The sequence below is a fragment of the Netta rufina genome, assembly GCF_964035555.1.
Source record: "Netta rufina genome assembly, chromosome: 1".
NCBI classification, from domain to species: Eukaryota; Metazoa; Chordata; class Aves; order Anseriformes; family Anatidae; genus Netta; species Netta rufina.
The window spans coordinates 104,341,172-104,361,287 of NC_140123.1; the positions used below are offsets into that span (position 1 = coordinate 104,341,172).

Below are 20,116 nucleotides of genomic sequence, written 5' to 3' on the forward strand. Positions count from 1 at the left end.
TCATTGAATGCACAAGATTATTTATCTTTTATATAAAAAATGAAGATGCTATACAAAAGCAGAAGTGTTGATAAACACTGCTGTGGGAAGCCCACATTTTTGAGCTGTGAAAATAAGTTTATAAACATTATAAAACTTATTCATTAGGCAAAGAAAAATGATATTTAAATGGTGTTGAAAAATGATGTTATTTCAACATCATAATTTTGCTACTAAATGGCATGAACAAAACATTTCAGTGAAAAACTGGTAGGTTGCATTGCACTCTAAATCAACAATAAGCAGTTTGGGTCTAGGACTTCACAGCTCATCTCACAGAGCTGAAACAAAATGTTCCTGCCCTCCTGATACGTGTCACCACGTTACCTGATGGTGGAGGTGGCCTTTGTGGTGGAGCGGGACGTGCGGGAGGAGCAACAGGGCGAGGTGGTGGAGGACGCTTAGGCTCCAAGGTCTGAGCAGACTCTTTCTGCTGGGTACCAAGCTGACTTTCACCTGGAGAACATGACAAAAAACAAATTAATCACTTGCACAGTCTAATCACAGTAAAGCTTTTCTAATAGAAAATTATTTTCAATATGATGATACAGAAGTAGAATCGAGGTTTTAAGAGAAGAAGAATGAGGAATAAACGAATGATGAAAATAAGCTGATTTTCTAAACCAGGATTTTTGTCTCATATGTTTAAAAAGCATATGCTGATGAAAGAATGAGAGTTGATTTACCCAAGGCTGCCTTTGTAAAGTTCTGCGTAGAATGCATAATGACAAAATTATTCATTCCTTCTTTTATTAATCTAAAAGCACTATTAAAAATACTCTATAAACTAGTATTTTGCCAGTGGGCCATTCCACTGCCAGGCCATACAGTAATAGAGCAAGTCGAGCAATGTAATACCCACTGTGTGTGGAAATGGGTGGTCCCGGAGTTTTTGTAGGTGCTCGGCTCGGTCTCACTGGGAGCGCTGGTCCATCTGACAGCGTAGGCGACTGACAGGGACTGGAACGCGGTGAAGAGCTTGGGGAGGTTCCTAGACCAGAGCTTGACGTTGGCTGGAGATGCTGGGGAAGGATTTCTTCTACTTCAGCACTATAGTCATCGATGTCACCTACATAACAACCACCCCAAAAAAGAAAAAGCGTGTAAAATAAAGGGAGCTATAGTTATTTTAAAAAGTGGGAAGATTATGAACTGATTCTAGGTAGGGGATTTTCTGCAAAAAACCCTTAAAGGCAAGGAATTTTCCCAGTGATCTAAGTATGATTCTTAATCTAAGTATGATTCTTACATCATAAAGTCACACACAAGGAATGTAGATATATTCAAATCAGTTGAAACACTCCAAATGCACAAGATTTCAGGGTCTTGTAGTATTTGAGGTCACATTTTAAAGGAACCATACTGTTTCCCATGGGATAATTAGTAAAAATTTAACCAACAATACAGGCCTCTGAACCTTCAAAGTTCTGCTTTCTACAGGAATTGGAAAGAGATGAAGTGTCACGTGACAACGAAAAGCAAATATAACCTTTCATATAGGTTTCCCATACCTGTACCCTTATCAAAACATACCTTCCTTTACGAAATACCTGTACAAAAAAAACCCCTTTGTCTACTCTTTCCAGTATATCCTAGAAAAAAGAAGAGCTGCCACCTCCTTTCTTTAAGCTTTTGCAGTATGTTTGCTACTAAAAAGCTTGGATAGAAAACCAGAGCAAATGAGCTACTCAGTCCTAAGACAACAACAGAAATCAACGTGGACATAATGACTACATCCAGCAAGTATATCTGTTCAAGAAAATAATAACAGAAGAAAAAAACAGCACCCTATAAAATACAAAAGAAAATGGAATACACATAAGAAGTGTCACGGGTTAAGGTGTAGAAGATTTGTTGTTGTTTTGGTTTATATTTGTTTTTAAGATACTGCTGGAAAAATAGATGTTTTACTTGCTAAGGATGTAAGAAGAATACGTTGTAATATAGCAAATAAAATGAGTCAGACCTCCCAGAGAAATTTATTTTCTGAACACAGAGGCCAAAGCACAGGGCTTGAGCAATACTTACAATGATTAAAAAAAGCTACCAAAAAAATAAACAACAAAACATAAAAAGACAACAAAAATATATGCACAACTTAAGCTTTGCAGGTCTGCCTACAAACCTTCCTGCTTTCTTCCCCCAGATATTCTTGAAGTGAGACACTAATGAACAAATAAAACAAAGCTGCATATAAATCCAATTCCATTACTCAAAATTCACATTCAACTGCCGTGATAAAACACATAGGCTTACTCCCACACAGTGATTTGAAAATCCTTTGATAAACTACAGTCAGTACAATACATCAGGAGATGATGTTATTGATTCATGATATTCAGATTATTCAGACATCATGATTCAGATCTCATGAAGGCATAACACTATCTAGAAACCTTGCATACATTTAAAAATCTCCCTTGACCTTGTGTTTAGAACAGTATCTCAGTCTATCAGGGTTTTTGAAAACACTCTCTTTAGTAGACTTTTAGCCATAGCAAATCATTTCTTGAACTCCAAGTGTGGTATCCAGCCACATGATGAATGTCCAGAGAGGCTGTTTTATCAGAAAAAAGACATTGCTCTATTTTTTCCTTAATTATTCTACTCAATTAAAAAAAAAAAAAAAAGAAAAATTATACTTCCAGGATGTTTGCAGATCCCTGTGATAACAAATAATTACATATCAAGGAAATAAATTCATTTTAGGACTACCTTTAGAGGCTTAGCATTTTCTTTATCTTCACTCAAGTCGAAAACTGTCTTTACTACACAACTTGATCCACTTTTCAAAACATCTGACAAGAAGCTTAAGGGCCTTCTAAGAATTAGAATTGTGTTTTCAATTGTGTTTACCGATTGTATTTTCAATAGATACTGGGAGTCTGCTTTCATTAAATAGCTCTTATTTCTATCATCTAGAACTACCTTTGAGCAATATTGAACAAAGTCCCTCAACCTAGGAGGTTGACTTTCTGTGATCAAGGGCCTAGTTTTGATGTAGCACAGCTGTGTGCCCTTGGCATACATTTACTGCAAGAACTGTGACAAAGTACATAGATTAGAAACATGAAGAAAAGCAGAGGTGCACTTGCTGCAACGGTGACACTTAGCAGCTCAAGGAATCCATTAAAAAAGTAGTGACAAAAAAAAACAAAACAGGAAACTGGAAAACAGCAACTGAATGCTCAAGATCACCCTGTTGCAAGGAGCTATAGAGGATGAAGGCTTCCTCATCCAACTGATATTTTCTTGCCTGTCAAAGGTTCATCGTGTTTTTTTGGGGATAGGACTAATAAGCTTCCATGGTATTAGCCAAAAAAGTAACCGTTTTGTACTCTGAAGCCATGTATATAGAATCACAGAATGGTTCGGGTTGGACAGGACCTTAAGAGTCATCCAATTCCAACCCCCTGCCATGGGCAGGGACACCTCCCACCAGACCAGGCTGCCCAAAGCCCCATCCAGCCTGGCCTTGAACACCTCCATGGACAGGGCATCCACAGCTTCTCTGGGCAGCCTGTGCCAGTGCCTCACCACTGTCTGAGTGAAGAATTTCCTCTTAATATCTATTTTAAGTCTACCCTTTTTTTAGTTTAAAACCATTACTCCTCATTCTTTCACTACGCTCCCTGACAGAGTCCCTCCCCAGATTTCCTGCAGGCCCCCTCTAGGCACTGGAAGGCCTAAGGCCTCCCCAGTCTCCTCTTCTCCAGGCTGAACAGTCCCAGCTCCCTCAGCCTGGCTTTGTAGGAGAGGTGCTCCAGCCCTTTGATCATCCCCATGCCCCTCCTATGGACTCATTCTAACAGGTCCATGTCCTTCTTGTGCTGGGGGTCCCAGAGCTGAACACGGTGCTTCAGGTGGGGTCTCGTAAGAGCAGAGTAGGGAGGGAGGATCACCTCCCTCGATGCTTCTTTTGATGCAGCCCAGGATACTGTTGGCTTTCTGGGCTGTAAATATCCTGCTTATAGTGTCTCTATAAACAGTAAAAGCTACCTGAACAAAGCAACCTTTGAGACATCACAGAATGAGATGAAAATGATGAGCAAATTAGTAAGATGTGCAATTAGCAAAATGTGAGCAAATTAGTAAAGCCTATGCATACAGCAACAACGAAGCTGACACTGCTCAACGAGTCGTCAAGATATTGTTGCAAATAACCAGATTTTCAGTTTACCTGTTTCAGCAAGGTATATGCTTTTTAAATCGTAGTATCAGTATATATATTAACCAGATTAATTAGAACTATAAGCATTTCAAAAATATCACTAACATTTTTTTTCAACAAACCTTCCATATCATAGTCTGCAGTAACCTCAGCATCTTCACAAAGCAAAGTGGAGCTTGTTGATGAAGGCAGCCCAACATTCATCTTCTCTAGATTCATTTCCTCTTCCAAACTTCTGATCCAGTCTGGATTTTTCAAGCTTATGTTTATAATCCTTCCTAGTAGCTGAATTGTCAAAAAGGGATGCACAAAACAAATTGTTAAAAATAGCAATACTGTAATTCAGCATTCTAGATTAATGAGGCAAAAAAAAATACTGAAAATATCACAAGTAAGGTTATTAGAATTTATGGAACCAAACAATGACAGTGACATGTCACAGAAAATAATTATGGTCACTTCATTTTGGTAATTAGGTACACTTATGTAGTTTAAACCATTAATTGCAACTACTTAATAACTTTCTAAAGAAAAACAGACAACGTACCTAACAAGATTTTTCTTTCCAGTTAATACGAAAGTTTCTGGTTTATTTATTCTGACACAGACACTACACTTTGTAAAGGAAAACAGACTTGCCAGTAAACTACATTAATAAGTCATTAGACACTAATAAAACAGCAGGCCTTCATTCTGCAGGCTGACACGACACTGAGCCCCTATCATGCATGCACCTTCAGTGAAACTCTCAACAGGTACGGGGATCCATCTGCAAGTATCACCTTATAGAATCTAAGTCTTAACAGGACTATAGCTCAGTAAAAAGCTGAGTATGAGAACTGAAATTTTTACAAAGATGAAATACCGGCCCTACAGAAGTCAATGACAGAGCTGCAGTCACTTAGCAATGTGAAAATTTCAATACAGGAATGATGAACTCTTAATAATACCAGGCTATAAAAGTGATGAAGTAGTTCATACTACAAACTCAAGTTAAAAACTACACTTTTTAAGTAATTAAAGAAAAAAGAATTTTAAAATCTTTTATTTGATGAAGATCCCCTTCAACTTGGAATCTTAATTTCTCTAACGGTCCTTATCCTAAAAATAAATTTATTTTGATACTTTCTTCAGCTGTTTTTTGAAAGAAAACATAAATGCTACGAGGCTATCAGAAGTAGAAAAAAAGACTAAATGCAACAGTCTACTATGAAACACAAAAACCTTGTAAAAATCAAAATGAAGTACTGCTTAAAAATTTGGATCTTCTGTTGCTATTCAGAAGTTCAGTAATTTTTACATTACCTCAGTACCATTCAAATTCAGGACATTCAAAGCAGAGCTTCCTTCCAAAAAGGTTACCCACATCTTGTCTGCCACGAACCTGTAAAGTCCATTGGTAAGTGATTTGTAAATGATCATTAAAATACTTCATCCTACCTACTGTCCTCTGAAGCCTCTCACCATAAAGATTTTTAATGATTCCCTTGATGGAAAATATTTTATTTCTTTTTAAGTTCGGGTATATATATTAGCTAATAAGCTTTAACTGAATGTATCCTTGCAAAAAAAAGGCAAAAGAACTCGGCAAACATCACACAGAAATCACTGTCCTCTCAAAAATTATGCAGCTACATTTACACATTCAATATTCATCGAGTGGCTACAGGTCAGATATCAGTATTAGGTGTTCCACATTAGCTGGAACTATGTGCTCGGGACTATGCTCTCAGCTTTATGAAAACAACAACGGCAAAAAACACACAACACTTTTTGCTCCATTAACAGCTTTGTGAAAACACAACATTCACAGGGATCCTCTTGACTTCAGATCATTAAAACTGCTGAACTAACTTTTGAATACAAATCTGTACAAAAGTCATACAAATAACAGATTTAAGTCTGATTTCTGACAAAGCATAATAATCTCTCAAAAATAAAGAAAACGTGGGAAAAGTCTGAAAACTAAAACACATGTAGGTACATAAAACACATCTTCAACTGTAGTTGTTCAACGTTAAAATAAGACTTGAAAGCAATGTTAAAAATGAAGCAGAGCAGAATGGAAACACCCACTAAGAAAGTCACTTCAATTAAGAAATAGATGGGAACAGTGAAGAGGAATAGAGATTAATAATGAAAAGTCTTTTTTTAACCTTATAAGTATAACTTCACCGTAGCTTGCAAATTTTTGAAGAAGATCATCGATCAAGTTATCATCAAAATAGCTTTCTTCTCCTGAAGAACTTCTGATGGAGACCATTACGGTGCCATCAGGTGGCCCTTGCATTGCGATCACCGCCTTATAAACTTTCTGTCTCTCTTCTGCTTCAATTTCAAATATGTCAATGTCAATCAATGCCACCACAGGCCTTGAAAAACAAATGAAGAAAAACCCATAAGCAAGAACATCTGAAGGAACAAAATATAAAAAGCACTGATATTAAATCCTCAACGATGAGGACTGTATAAGAAAAACTGAAACCTATGATCAGACGTTTTCAGCTCCGCTCTTCCATAGTGCAACAAGGTACCAGGATTCCACGTGTAAGGGACTTTACTGTCATCGTGAAAACTAGCATTCAGAAGATCCAGGTCTTCAGCTACATTCAGCATCAGAGAAAACAAAATGGGAAAAACATAATGATTATAGGAACATGCTAAAAAATAAATCATTTGTAAAAAGGGAAAAAATGAAAGCCAAAACCAAGCATTTTACAGAAAAACAAACAAACAAACAAAAACAAACAAACAGAAGTTCCTTTTGAACTAGTGAAACGTCAGTAACTGCTGTCTGATTCTTGAACCTCCTGTTCAGTGTTGCTTCTATTTATCAAAGACTGTTAGAAGCTTTCTGTCTGGGATAGAAGCTCAGAATCACCGGCACTGTGATTGTCACTAAATAGATCCCATAAGCTGATTAAAAGAATCTTTAAAACAGTTTAAGGAAGCACTCAAACCTGATCGGTCAAAAGGCCATTTCCTTCTTCTCCAAAGAATACGATCTGTCCATGCTGGTGTGCGACATTTCTCACTGGTGTCATAGTCATCCGAAAACAGATCATATTTGTATGTAGGAGCAAAATTAATTTTCCCCTCTAAAAATCCCCTAAAAATCTGTAAGAAATAAAGCAATTATATGTCATGCCAGAAGACAGAAACAGATGGGAAACAGCTTGAAACTAATCAGAACTCTCTCTTTTAACTGTGAAAATTGTATACACATCTCCAAAAAAGAGTCATTTGATAGTATGAATCCTTTTCCAAATTTTATCTGCTGGAAGCATTCTACATTTGCCACTATGACTAAATAGCAACCCAGACAGATCATCATTAAATACAAATATGTCAACATTTATGTCTTTAAACCCAGACTCCTGAGCAACCTATTGTTCTTCCAACGCTATGCAGAACTTGAGGCCACCAAGAAGATAGATGCTGTCCACAACACTTTAATTAGTTGATTAGTTGCTCATTTATCAGCAAAAGTTAGGAACTGAGGTTTATATTTTATGTACCTGTCTGAACATACGTAACATTCCCAGAAAGGCAAGGTGTCCCACAAGAAAATTAATAGGAGTTAAGAGGAAGAAAAATTTTAAAAAAAGACCTTAAAATCAATACATTTGATATGATCTGAAAGATTAAAGAAATATTATCACTCATTCTTCTCAAGAGGAAAGGAAAACAGAATAAAAAATGTATGTGAAATTATCTGTCAAGAGTGCACAGGGAATTTAGAGAAGCAGAATCAATTGCAAGTAATCAAAAACCCTGAAGCCCTGTTTGGTATTTCACAGTGTAACAGATACAGCCAGCTGACAATGCCCTAGAAGGCCAGGAGATTTGCTCGCTCCTGACGTGTTTAAATTAAACATAAGCTAAAATCCTTTAGCTAGCTGAATCAGCTCCAATCTATAGCTTAATCTTGCACAGGCAGTTTTACCTGGTCAGAAATCTGGAAAGTACCAATCTAACTTAGATCTTATAGCCAAGTCCATATCAAACACCAGGTTAGAGTGCTTTTCCAGTTGAAAATATAAATCGAAATCCAGTCAATTTAAACATCACCGTCAGGTCATCCACAACTGCTGAGACAATTTATGAATTTCTTTGCCTTCGGTAATTATTTCACTACCTACAGTTATTAAAAAAGGTGCTGTGTATATGCTTTTCTTGAACGACAGATAGATGCTGGGGTGTGGACATGGGTCTGTAGGGGTGTTAAGAGTCACAGGCAGCAGAGCTCCTCTTGCCAGACAACTGCATTGCCCTGCTGCCCAGCCAGACATCTCCCAGTAATGGGGTATCAGCCTGAGTGTGCACTAACGCCTCTCCTTGTTTTCCCCAACCAGGGGGTGATCTTGAGTCTTTTTCATATTATGTTATTTTCCATAGATCTTTCCAGCTTTGTATCTGTCTTAAGTGTCCCTGCAACCTCTCCCACTTGGATCAAATGAACAGGCAATCATGCTGTCTGAACCTACATCATTTTTCTCTAGGAACTAGGCTATAAAAACAATTTTGTCAATGTTTTCCCTCCTCTTCTGTTGCACAGGACATGAACGTAAATCGAAGAGAATTCTACTTCAGAACAACACTGCTTATGATCAAAGCACTGGCAAGCAGACAAAACAAACACAGGACTGCCTCTAATTTTACCATCTACAGCATTCCCACATAAAGCTGGAAAAATAGATTATACACTTTCGCACAAAATTTGACTCATTACAAATATTCCTTTAACTGCTACATACTGCCTCCCCAAGAAACCCTAAAAATCTAAATCTGAAGCTTTCTTCAGACTTCATTGTTCCACACTCTTTTTCTTTGGAAGTAAAAAGCTATCATTTGGACTATATGTTGTAGTCAATCTGCTAGTTATTGTTCCTACAACTAGTCATTGTATTGGTATCACTACCTCTTCAGGGCAGTTACAAGCCCGTTACTAAATGTTGCTGTGACCCACACACCCTTCCGCACTACTGCCCTGACAGAAGTGATAAAACGTTCTGGGGATCATAGATTTACAGAAGCACCACTGAAACTTGTTTCTTGAAAGCCAAAAATAAAAACCAAGTATTCTTAAATGCAGTAGTGTTTTTAAGATACCTGTCCAGAATTTTTCTGATTGATAAGCTGGTCTCCTGCTATAAGGGAATCCCAGTTTTGTTGTCGTATTAGTTCTTTAACCTCTTCATTAGGAATGTCTATTCGATAATTAAAGTCACCACACCAAAAGATATAGTCATGAGAAAACAGCATCCTTCCCTGTAAAAGACAAGCACACGCTGAAGTTAAAAACGATCAAGTGACAGAAATTTACTAGTTACAGGTGCAGTTCATTTTTTTTTTTTGTGTGTTTGTTTTTGTCTTGTATTTTAATTATAAAACATGCATCATTTCTAGCTGATGAGGACAACTGAAGTATGTGTTAGTATTTAGCATGCACATGGTTAGAACCACATAGCCAAGGGTGTGGTATTCACACATCCACGATATGAAGGAAGAAATAACATTTATGTTGTTTGCATTTCTAAAGAAACATGAATCATCTGAATTGGATTCCAAAAATTCCTCTTCCTTCTGCACCAGTTTTAGAAGTTTGCTCCAAGATGACGACTGCTACCTGTATCACAAATAAGTTACAAAGGAGAACAACAAAACACTATCCTGCATTTCTCTAGTACAATACCCTGACAAACTGCAAATTGAAGCCTTTATTATTCAGATTAAATTGAAGACTACAGCTACACAAATTTTTCAGTTCATTCAGTTACATAAAATTTTCATGGCTGGGAAGAGACAGAAACGCTCTTTTAGTTTAAAGAAAACCTAGGGTTTAAAGTGAGAACTTTTACTTTGTTTTGATTTTTCCATTGTCCTTAAGTAGATCTGCCCAGAGCAGATACACTGACAGATTAAAACAACAGCACTTAGGAAACAGTTTCTGGAAACCCTAAAAATAAAACACATTCAAGAAAAGCTAAAACAGAACCATGGTGAAAAATTTAGAAAAAAGAAACCTTGTAAAATCAGGTTTCAGATATCCTGTACAGCGCCACAGGGCTAACAAAGGACATTTTGACTGTGCAATTTAAGACAGCTTCAAGGCTCAAGCAAGCATTTTGTTGCAGTGTTAAGATCACCAAATATTTATTTGGTTTCTGATAACCCCTTATGAGAATAAACTACAGAACTATATGATCTAATTTGACAAAAATGAATTAATGAGAACTTAAAATTAGTTAACAAAAAAAATCATTCTTATGTGAAAATAGTGCAGAAAATAGTGCTGTTTCCTATGGTTATTTTTTCCCCCTCATATTTGATTAGCTTCAGTATCTACAGAAGTTCTACCATTTATCAGGAACCTAGAAAGTCTCTTTCCTATGCTAAATCCTTGATGCAAGTGAATTTATGCTTCATCTCTCCTATCAGTCACTGCAGTGGAAAGGTCAGTTATTTTTCCAGTCATCTACTTTAATAAAAATTATGGGAACTTAATTATCTCTGAGACCTCTAATCCAAGGAAATTTAATTTCTGCAGGCATCTGAAGAGGGGAGAAAAATAAATAAATCTTTTGGATGACACTGCTGGAGCTCAAGGGATTTAATCTCTCATTTTTGAAGGAATTTGAACACTTGCTTACCATTGGAAAGCTGAGCTTGCGAGCTATTTCTGCAAAGTCTTCATTTCTCTCTTTAACTTGTGATTGTCCTGCAGCAAAATGGCTGCAGACAAAGCAAAGACTGGATGTATGGAACAACATCCGAATTGCTACTGCACCTTTGTTACCAGTGGCTCCTCCCATGCCAGTCTTTACAGTATCAACAGCGACGTCCCTAAAAGAGTTAAACAACTGTTAAACCTTTAAACACAACGGCACAGAAGTCAACAGCTTTAAGTCTGCCTGAGAAGTGCTGTATCACTGGGTGCTTTGCAAAGCAACCAAAGGATAACAGCATGGCCTTATCTTGGGGATATGACATTTTCACATTGTTCTTTCAGCAGGAAGGCCACTGAATCGTTTTAAAAAGATGCTAACAGTTATCGAGCAAGCAGTGTTATGACACCTCAGCTTTTCAAGCCTTCTAGGCAACTGATACAGCATTTAAAAACTACAATACAAGAATTTAAGCAACTAGTTCCCCAGAAGACAGAACAGCTCTTTTGGAGCCCAACCTCCTTCTTAGCACTCTTGGCTATTTTGCAATACCCAGTAACCTGCAGGTGACCCAGCCTGGGCACAGCTGTGCGTTCACTGACCTGATAAAGGGAGCGTGCTGGGGTCTGATGAACACAAACAGGCAGACGCCCACTAACTGCTCGGAAGCCAGCAGCACATACTTGTAATCCCTTGATATAGTCTTCTGCAGTTCAGCAGCCCAGAGCTTCTGATTCGTTGTGCTAGCCGTGGGATTAAAAATGCCAGTTTTAAAACATAAGAAATTAAGCAGGTATCAAAAGTGTTGATCTAGTTGAATGATGTTCATACAATAACCTTAACCAAACACTGGGGTTGTAAGTCAAAGCCAAGCTACAAATGATGCACTTCTGAAGCTAAAATAGAGGAACAAAACCAAAGAATTTTTCTCAGGAGCTACCTCCCAGCCTAGAGCTCAGTTAATTTTGGAAAACAGAGATGTCTGTGGTCTTAGATCAAGAAGAAACTTCCTTGAAGACATAAAAGTATGGTTTTCAGAGCTAGCATTGGATGTACTTGAAAAATAACAGATCTGGAAGCAGTGCTAACTAGACAGTGTGAAATTAGGGGATGACACAAACTGCCACTTTATCCTCAGGACAAAAGCCTGTGCAAAGGCTAAAAGTACAATAGGCTTTAGATGCTTTTTCCAATGAATTAAAGCTTGACAAATGCCACAAAACTTGCAGAACAGGCAGACAAAACAACCAACAAAGTGAATACAATCCCAGGATTACACACAGACTTCATCATTAGTATTACCCAGCACTGGTAAAAGTGCATTTGCATACCCCACAGAGGGGAAAAAATATATATATATTACCACTCCATGGTAATACCTATATGTAATGTATGGAATAATAGAGCTAAATACAAACTAGAAACAGATCAAATTATGATCAAATTTTACTTCTGCTCTTAATAACAGTGAAAACTGATAGTATGGAAGAATATACTTGTTTTATAAAGATCAGAATCTGATGGAAGACATTACATAAAGGCACACTGACAATACATGCTTTTGGAAGGAAAAAAAGCATGAGGGCTCGCTGTTCTCAGCGGTAGGAAGGCACAGAGACTGCAGAACGCTACCATCAGAGAGAAATTCCTTCAAAGCGTGAAGTGAGGGGAAAAGTTAAGCTACTGAAGGTGCAATCCAAAACATAGCCAAGTACTGACTGTTTGGATCCTGGAGATTACATTGTAAGTAATGTAAGTGGTCACAGCTTTGCAATGGAAAGCTGAGAAAACGTCTGCTGTCCTGGCATAGAAACCAGCAGAGAGAACTGGAATACAGTCAAAAAATAATATAGAATAACCCCAACAATTACAATTAAAGAGAGAATAAATAAATAACATTTTACTCAGAAAATGTGGTTGTGTAGAGATTTTATCACCTACCTTGCATTCACAATGTTTCCTGCATTTAACTCCACCATTTCTTCAAATCCAATAGCAAATATGTCTACAGGCTTGCTTCTTCGATCTGCATTTAAACATTGAAAAAGCTATTTGTTGTTTACAATTAACTTCAGAACCAAGGCCTCAAATACATATTAATGTTCATGACCTAATTAAGAAAATCAGAGTTTTCAAGGAAAAATGACAGAATACAAATCCTACCTTGGAATTCATGAATACCAGCTATGTTTGGTGCGTCTAGAAGCCAGTCAGTGAGGGTCTGATTTTTAAAGGCAATACTTCGAAACTGCTTCCCCCCATTGACATTCCATGTCCCAACGCAGACTCTAACTTTTTTCGGTTTTGCATACTTATAAAAGTTTTCACACATGCTCTTTAGCACTTTTACAGATGCTGCAAAAACATTTGAAGATATGTTATTTTTTTATAGTTTTTTTTTTTTTTTTACCCAGAAAATTTGGCAATGACATCTTCCCTTAAAAAAAAAAAAGAGGCAATAAATCCATGCATAGACATACAGAAAGTTAAACTGTGAAAGCAAGATGGATGCAGCATTTTGCCAGGGAAAGTACGTTTGCAGATGTATTATTTGCCTAAGTAGGATACTGACTGAATTAAAGATGGTAGTAATTTGTTCAAAATAGATATGTATTTACATATAGTAATATAAATATAGTAATATATATTTAATATATAGTAAGATATATATACACATCAAATTAAAACAGTTTCTCTTCTATAAATATCTACCATTCTCTCACCTATCTGTGACTCTCTATGGAGACTGTTATTTTTAATACTTGCCTGCACAGATTTCTGTCTCATTTTCATGGATGACATTTATGAAATTCAATCTCCATTAAAAAAAAACCACAACAATTTACAGATATTTTAATTTTTAGAAATGTAAAAAAGACTGATGTAAATACATTTACTAAAATAGATAAGTTAAATTACCATATCAGAGTATGTTCTTTTTAAGCCACAAATCTGAATTATATATATATTTTTAGCTCAGTTGAATTCCTGAAGCTCTACTTTAATGAAGGAAGCAAGCTAGGATTCAAACCAATTAAACTAATTTCTGTGCCTTGTTTTTATCTGCCAGATGGGAAGAAGAATAATGACCTATTTGTAAATATCTGGGCATTGTGAGAAGGAGTAAAAAAAAAATATTATTCAATGCTCAGACACCGGAATTACAAAAATTTCTGAAGACCCTTCATAGATTAGCTGCATAATATATGGATATAGATATTTCCTCAAGCAAAGAGATCTGATTTTTTTTTTTTTTTAATTATGCTTTTTTCTTTCATCTGAATGGGAAAAAAAAAAAAGCATCAAGTGTAAACACTATCATTTGCATTGTCCTTACCCAAGTAATAGCAGTTTACCTACTTTTAAGTCTCCCATGGTTATAATTCTATTAGAATCAGGGAAACTCTATTAGGTGTAATTCTTCCCTCCACTGCATGGTGCCTTGCAAATGATTGCAAAATGATTTTCATTCAAATCCCCAAATAGGATGATGATGAACCTGGGTTTCTGTCATCTTTTTAGTTATTCTTTTTATGTTTACCACCTTTAAATTTGCTCCAGAATCTTGGCTATCCAATTAAAACAAAAATCAGGTATTCTCTAGCCCTAATGGTTTTAAAACAAACTGGAACCAATAGAAGAAAATACAGTGTATTTGTTGTTTGTGAACAATTTCTCTGGTGAACTGATCATATACCTGTATACTTATATATGGGGCAATTGCCTACAAAAGCCCATGAATTGAGTGGTGTCTTCTTGGGGGTACTGCAAGCAGATCATGCTTGGATCACTCCATTTATTTCCTTATCATAATCCAGGCAAATGAAGTCAACAAAACACTGAGGATCCAACAGAACACCTTATGCCCGAAGAGGAGAGCCACACACTGAGTCTACAACTGGATCAATCTACACGCTGAGCAGCAGTCAAGTCAACAAGGCCATAAAATGCTAGGAAAACCTCTGAGAGTCAAAACACAGAAACCACCCCAGCACCTGACCACTGAAGAGAAACCAATCCAAGAAATGTAGCCAGGATGCATGCAGGTACCCAAATCAGCCAAAAGATGAGCTTTAGAATCCAAAATAATATCACTGGCAAGTTTTGAATACCTGCACAGATTGCTTTTATCTTAATGAGAGTACTGCAAAGACCAGAGTTTTGGACTTCTATTCTGTTCACTTCAGCCCCTCTTCCTTTTGGTAGTAACCTTCAGCTTAAATAGTTGATCCAAATAATTCATACCTCCTTCCAAGAATGAATTATTGCTTACTTAACTGCTGGCCCTGTAACAAGCCCCTAACGTGAAAAATCTTACCAGAATAGAATCTAACTTTATAAGTGGCTGGACAACATGCTAGTTTACAAACATTAAATTGACACCTTGAAAGCAGAAAGATTTTCCAAAAACACTGATTTTCCAAAATATTGATTGAATCAATAGTTTTTAAGAGCTCCTTAACTTCCCACATACATTATTTTACTACACACTTCTACCTATTTATCTATTTGACAAAAAATTGTCTCATCCTACAACATTACAACCCCAATCAATTGAATTTCATGTTATTTTGAAACAAATATATTTTAACCTGTGTTCATACTGGGCAGGCATATATTTGAAAATCATTTCTACAAGAGGAATAATTTAAAATCCTTGGTGGGATATTCTATACAACTGAACTTGACTGAACTCTGGCTACAACATCCAAAATAGTGTAGGTAATTTTCAGCACATACAGTCTGTATCTGGATGAAGACCAAAGTGAAATGTTACCTCAGTAAGTTAAAAAATAAATAAATAAAATTGACATTTGTGACTTAATGAGTTATAAACTAGGTTGATATAGTCTAGATGGTAACACCAAAAATGACAATGTCACTATGTATTTCACAGATCAGCAAATATGGACAAAACGCAAATGAATCAATTAATTTCAGGTGTTTTACCAGTGCCTCTGATTTCATTATTTAACTACTCAATAAAAGTAGGTATTAAAAAAAAAAAAAGAGAAAGAGCAAAGCTGAGATAAATGTAAAGGGAATAAACATTTAATGTTCAAAAATACAGATTACAGCTGAGCTAGTTCTAGAAGAAAAAAAGCTTCAAACACTTCAGATGTATCTGAGCAAAAAATCTAGTCAGCAACAAATCTTAAGAGTTTTTTCCAAGGATCCTCCCCAATTAATGTGCAGTACCTGAGCATGCCAGTACATGGGATACTGTGCAGAACCCCACAATTCCCTTAAAATGGGAGAACAGTCTGAACAGCTATTAGTAGCTTCCTATTTTCTTTCTCTCCTCCTCTCCCTTTATGCTCCCATATATTAAGTATGTAGTTTTTCTCCTCATCTCGAAACTAAGCATCTCATCTAGTTTCACTACTTCTGAAAAGTAGTAAAAATGAACCCTATTAAGACAATAGCCCAGAAACCTGTTTAAATTTTCTCGGCACATAGTAAAATCTGAACATACAAGCATCAGGAATATTTCATTTTAACTAATAGTTTATGGAGCAAGGTGATTAAAGCGTTGAACAGGTGACAAGTAAACACAGTCTTCCCTAAAAACATGTAGTATGTATAAATCTCCTCAAATGGAGCAACTTCATGTAAACAGCTTAAGTTTCAACAAAAAGGAGAACTTCTGTTAAGGATCAGAAACTTTTGACATCAAAGTTCAGAAGCACAACAAGAAATAGGAGTCTTCAAAAGCTTCTTAAAACGCACAGATCTTTCACGTCATTTTCCTCTATCTAGTTCATCTCAGTGCATTCTTATCATCATCACTTCTTCATGGTTATGGTATTGCTGAATACCAACATCTCATTTTAAGCCCAACGTCTTAAGCCCATCAAACAGAGCTCAAGGTATCACCGTCATGTCTCAAAGCAGATTATTCTTCCCTTCTCCAGGCCTTCTATTCGCTGAGAATTTTACCTAAATGCTCTAAGACTTTCGTGTTGCATGCAGAGGTAACCATATCTCAGTAGCTTTGACTGTACTTTTGCTCCACAAGAAAACAAATGTCAGCATATTATTTTAGATCATTCCTGTAAAACATTAGCCTTTGCTGGGACATTATTACAAAATCAGCCAGTCTCATGCAAGAACAAACGTAAGGCCTTCTAATGGCCAAGTCAATGAAGTTACAGATTGTACTACAAAAATTTCACCCAATATCCTAAATTAAACATTCTGACGGAACAAAAATACAAAAGCTCCCAAACCTAATTTAAAAAGCAAATTCCTCTACAGCGAGAATAAAGCATTTGCAAAAATAAGAACAAAAACTACAAGGAAAAAAAAAAACACAAAGTATTGGCTGTCTCTTTTCATACTTTACAGCCAAGCATAATTGCAATCTTTTTTATTTCTTGTATTTTCACTTCTCTTGTATTAAAGAACCTGTCTCAGATTAAGGAATTTTGTGGCAGATGAACGCCAGGCCCAAACAGTACCAGGAAAACGTGAGCCCGCAACCAAATATTATGCAAATAGGCATAAGATAAAAGAGAAGAAGAGCCGCTCAGATATTTACAGCTTAATTTTCTATACTATACCTGATTGTAATGATTGCTCTGAAACTACGGATGCAGTAAGAAGGAAACAAGAAAAAGATTAGTCAAATACACAATTAAAATAAAGAGAGAGAACATGCTACAATATATGATTTACTACATGTAACTGTTCAGATCAGTTAAAATACATCATCTATGTTGCAAAATCTAGAGTTTCACAACAGTTTTAACAAAGTCCCCTTTCCTGCTCTGCTAGTAGTAGATTTAGGTATATTGAAGCATCTCTCTAGCTAATTCCCACCTAGTAGGCAACACAAAGACACTACATTCAGTGAAGAGAAACTCATGGTCCTCAGCTGACAGGAGCTGCAGGAGCTGCAAACATTGAAAGGATAGTTTGCGTTCACAGAGAAGTGAGAATTAAACAAGAAAGACTTTCAACTAGTTTTGAGGCAAGGTGGATTTAGCAGGTTTCAGATACAGGAAAAGTTACAATAACACGAAACCTTGTGGAAAAGTGAGAGGAAAACAGCCTGATTCCATGTAGTAATGAATCCATTCCCGCAAGATGAATACTACAATTTGGCATAAAAAAAAACAAAACACAACCTTGCCCCAGATTCGCACTGAAGCTCTAACACATTTTTCCCATTCTATGTTAGAAATTGTCTATGAGAAAGGTTAACAAAAATTGAAAAGTCAAGAATGTTATTCGTCCCTAAAAATTATAATAACCCAGCACTTAGGATATTCTTACCTGGGATGCTGGGAAGAAGATTCAAGCTTAAGCTTCTTCCTTGCCCAAGAACTAGCTCCTTTCTCTCTTACATCCCAGGGGAATATTCTGAACACAGCCTTATACCAGGACTACTTGCTGCTTTCCTGCCTGTCACAGCTCCAGAAGGATGGGACACAACTAGGCACTCTTGGGGACTGTGCAGGCTATGCCTGTTTGGAAATGCAGGTTTCTGTGGCTCACTGCCCCGTTCCGATGAGGTGAGCTAGATCGAGGTAGTCAGACCCTCCAAATCCCACATGACTGTGCCTAAGCAGAACTCCATATCGAAATCTCTCTCTGATTTAGATGCAGAATTTCACCACAGCCTGACAAACTTTGGTGGTACACACATTCCTGGGAAAAGCTTCTTACACAAAAAATAATTTCGTGACAGAAACTCATTCACCAGGAATTTTCTCATAGCTCCTGTTATCTGAAATTTTCTTCTATTAGCTCCTTGGTAGAAGAAACCAGAATGATGACAAACACTAGCCCTCTTGAGCTTATGAAAAGAATAAATGCTTTGCATCTTGTTTAACACCACAATGAGAAGTTCTTCATTGACATAAGGGATCAAGTTAAGGAAAACCTTTATCAAAAAAAAGAGACGTTTTTAAAAGAAACTAGTATATTTTTTCCCCCAAGATTCAGCAAGTAAATGTCATGGTTAACACTTGCTATAAATGGATTTGAAGAACTGAACACACCATAGCTCACATGCATCTACTGTACAGTTCAGACAAGTACGGTCCACAAATATTTACCTATAGCACCACCAGGTATGAACATAATACAACCAGTAAAGAAATGACTGCAGCATGTTAGTTTGGTAGTATTAGTAAAGCAGAAGTATCTTTTTATCTTTTAATAAGCCAACAGAATATAAAATAGCATTTACACTTCCCAATACTGCTTTGAAAACAGACTCCATACAGCTTTCTTATATTAAATAGTTATGAGACAGATTAAAATCCTGAAAGACACATACCGCGTAAACTGCTGGTGGTTAAGAGAGCCCGTGCTTTATCTGCTAAATCACTATTTAGGGTATTTCCCAATAACAAAACATCAATGGCCTCCTGCTTGGAGCTATCAAAAAAGTTATTTTGAATCGTTCTGGTCACAGAACGAGCACCATCCTTCAGCTTTCCAGCCTGTTAGGGAGGAATACGTATAAAATATTTTATGTTGGACATTGCTCATAAAAAACATTGGCAATATTCATTAACATTTTTGTAAACTGCAATAATGATTTTAATATCTAAGGCAATTTCCTTCCTTTGGTGTTAAATAAAAGTCTCCCGAGCTTACTGTACTACATCTGGTTTTTTTCCTCAAATGCTAAACAACATGCTAATACCTTCAAGACATATCTAAGAACCAGATTGTTCCAGTTTAAATTATTTAAACTAAGCAAAATACTGCAGGAAAGGGAATAACAGTTTTTCCTAAACCCTTAGTCTTCAAAAATTAAATTGATATAATGCCATGTTTAGACCATGATACGGGATTTTGGGCGTTTCCCCAAATAGTGAGATGAAGAAGCACTTGAGTCCAAATGTCATGATACATGAACATGTATGCATATATGCACATACGAGCATATTAGTTCAGAATTCACGTTCTGAAATATCCGTGTTACTAAAGGGATAGCTTCCATTTATTAAGACTCCTTAACTTTTTAAAATAACATGCAAGCCTCATGCAGTATCCCAGAAGGAACATATTTTGAGGGAAAGGGAAAAGTGTTATATGGAGCTGCTAGAAGTGAATATTCACTAATCTATAGCTACATTTGTACCAAGGCACTGTCACTGCACACACTGCACGCCAGTGGCACAACAGAACAGTGCTCTGAAAGAGCAGTGTCTTAAAACAGCTCAGCAAGAATCTCCAAGAGGTACTGGTACTACAGTGGGTCAGACATCTAGAGGATAAT

The 20,116-nt window shown here is 36.6% G+C and overlaps 1 protein-coding gene across 6 annotated transcripts in view; it reads right to left on the bottom strand.

Moving 5' to 3' along the window:
- Positions 1 to 20,116, bottom strand: part of SYNJ1 (synaptojanin 1) — a 63,540-nt gene that overhangs the window by 17,326 nt on the left and 26,098 nt on the right. For all 6 annotated transcript variants that reach the window (XM_084303738.1, XM_084303737.1, XM_084303736.1 and 3 more), the window contains 13 exons: positions 19,166 to 19,331; positions 13,042 to 13,233; positions 12,820 to 12,904; positions 11,481 to 11,621; positions 10,864 to 11,056; positions 9,323 to 9,481; positions 7,171 to 7,327; positions 6,696 to 6,813; positions 6,367 to 6,582; positions 5,516 to 5,594; positions 4,333 to 4,495; positions 902 to 1,108; positions 367 to 495 (listed from right to left, as the gene is read on the bottom strand). In XM_084303738.1, coding sequence (XP_084159864.1) covers positions 367 to 495; positions 902 to 1,108; positions 4,333 to 4,495; positions 5,516 to 5,594; positions 6,367 to 6,582; positions 6,696 to 6,813; positions 7,171 to 7,327; positions 9,323 to 9,481; positions 10,864 to 11,056; positions 11,481 to 11,621; positions 12,820 to 12,904; positions 13,042 to 13,233; positions 19,166 to 19,331 — 2,005 coding nt within the window. The remainder of the gene's footprint in view (positions 1 to 366; positions 496 to 901; positions 1,109 to 4,332; positions 4,496 to 5,515; positions 5,595 to 6,366; positions 6,583 to 6,695; positions 6,814 to 7,170; positions 7,328 to 9,322; positions 9,482 to 10,863; positions 11,057 to 11,480; positions 11,622 to 12,819; positions 12,905 to 13,041; positions 13,234 to 19,165; positions 19,332 to 20,116) is intronic.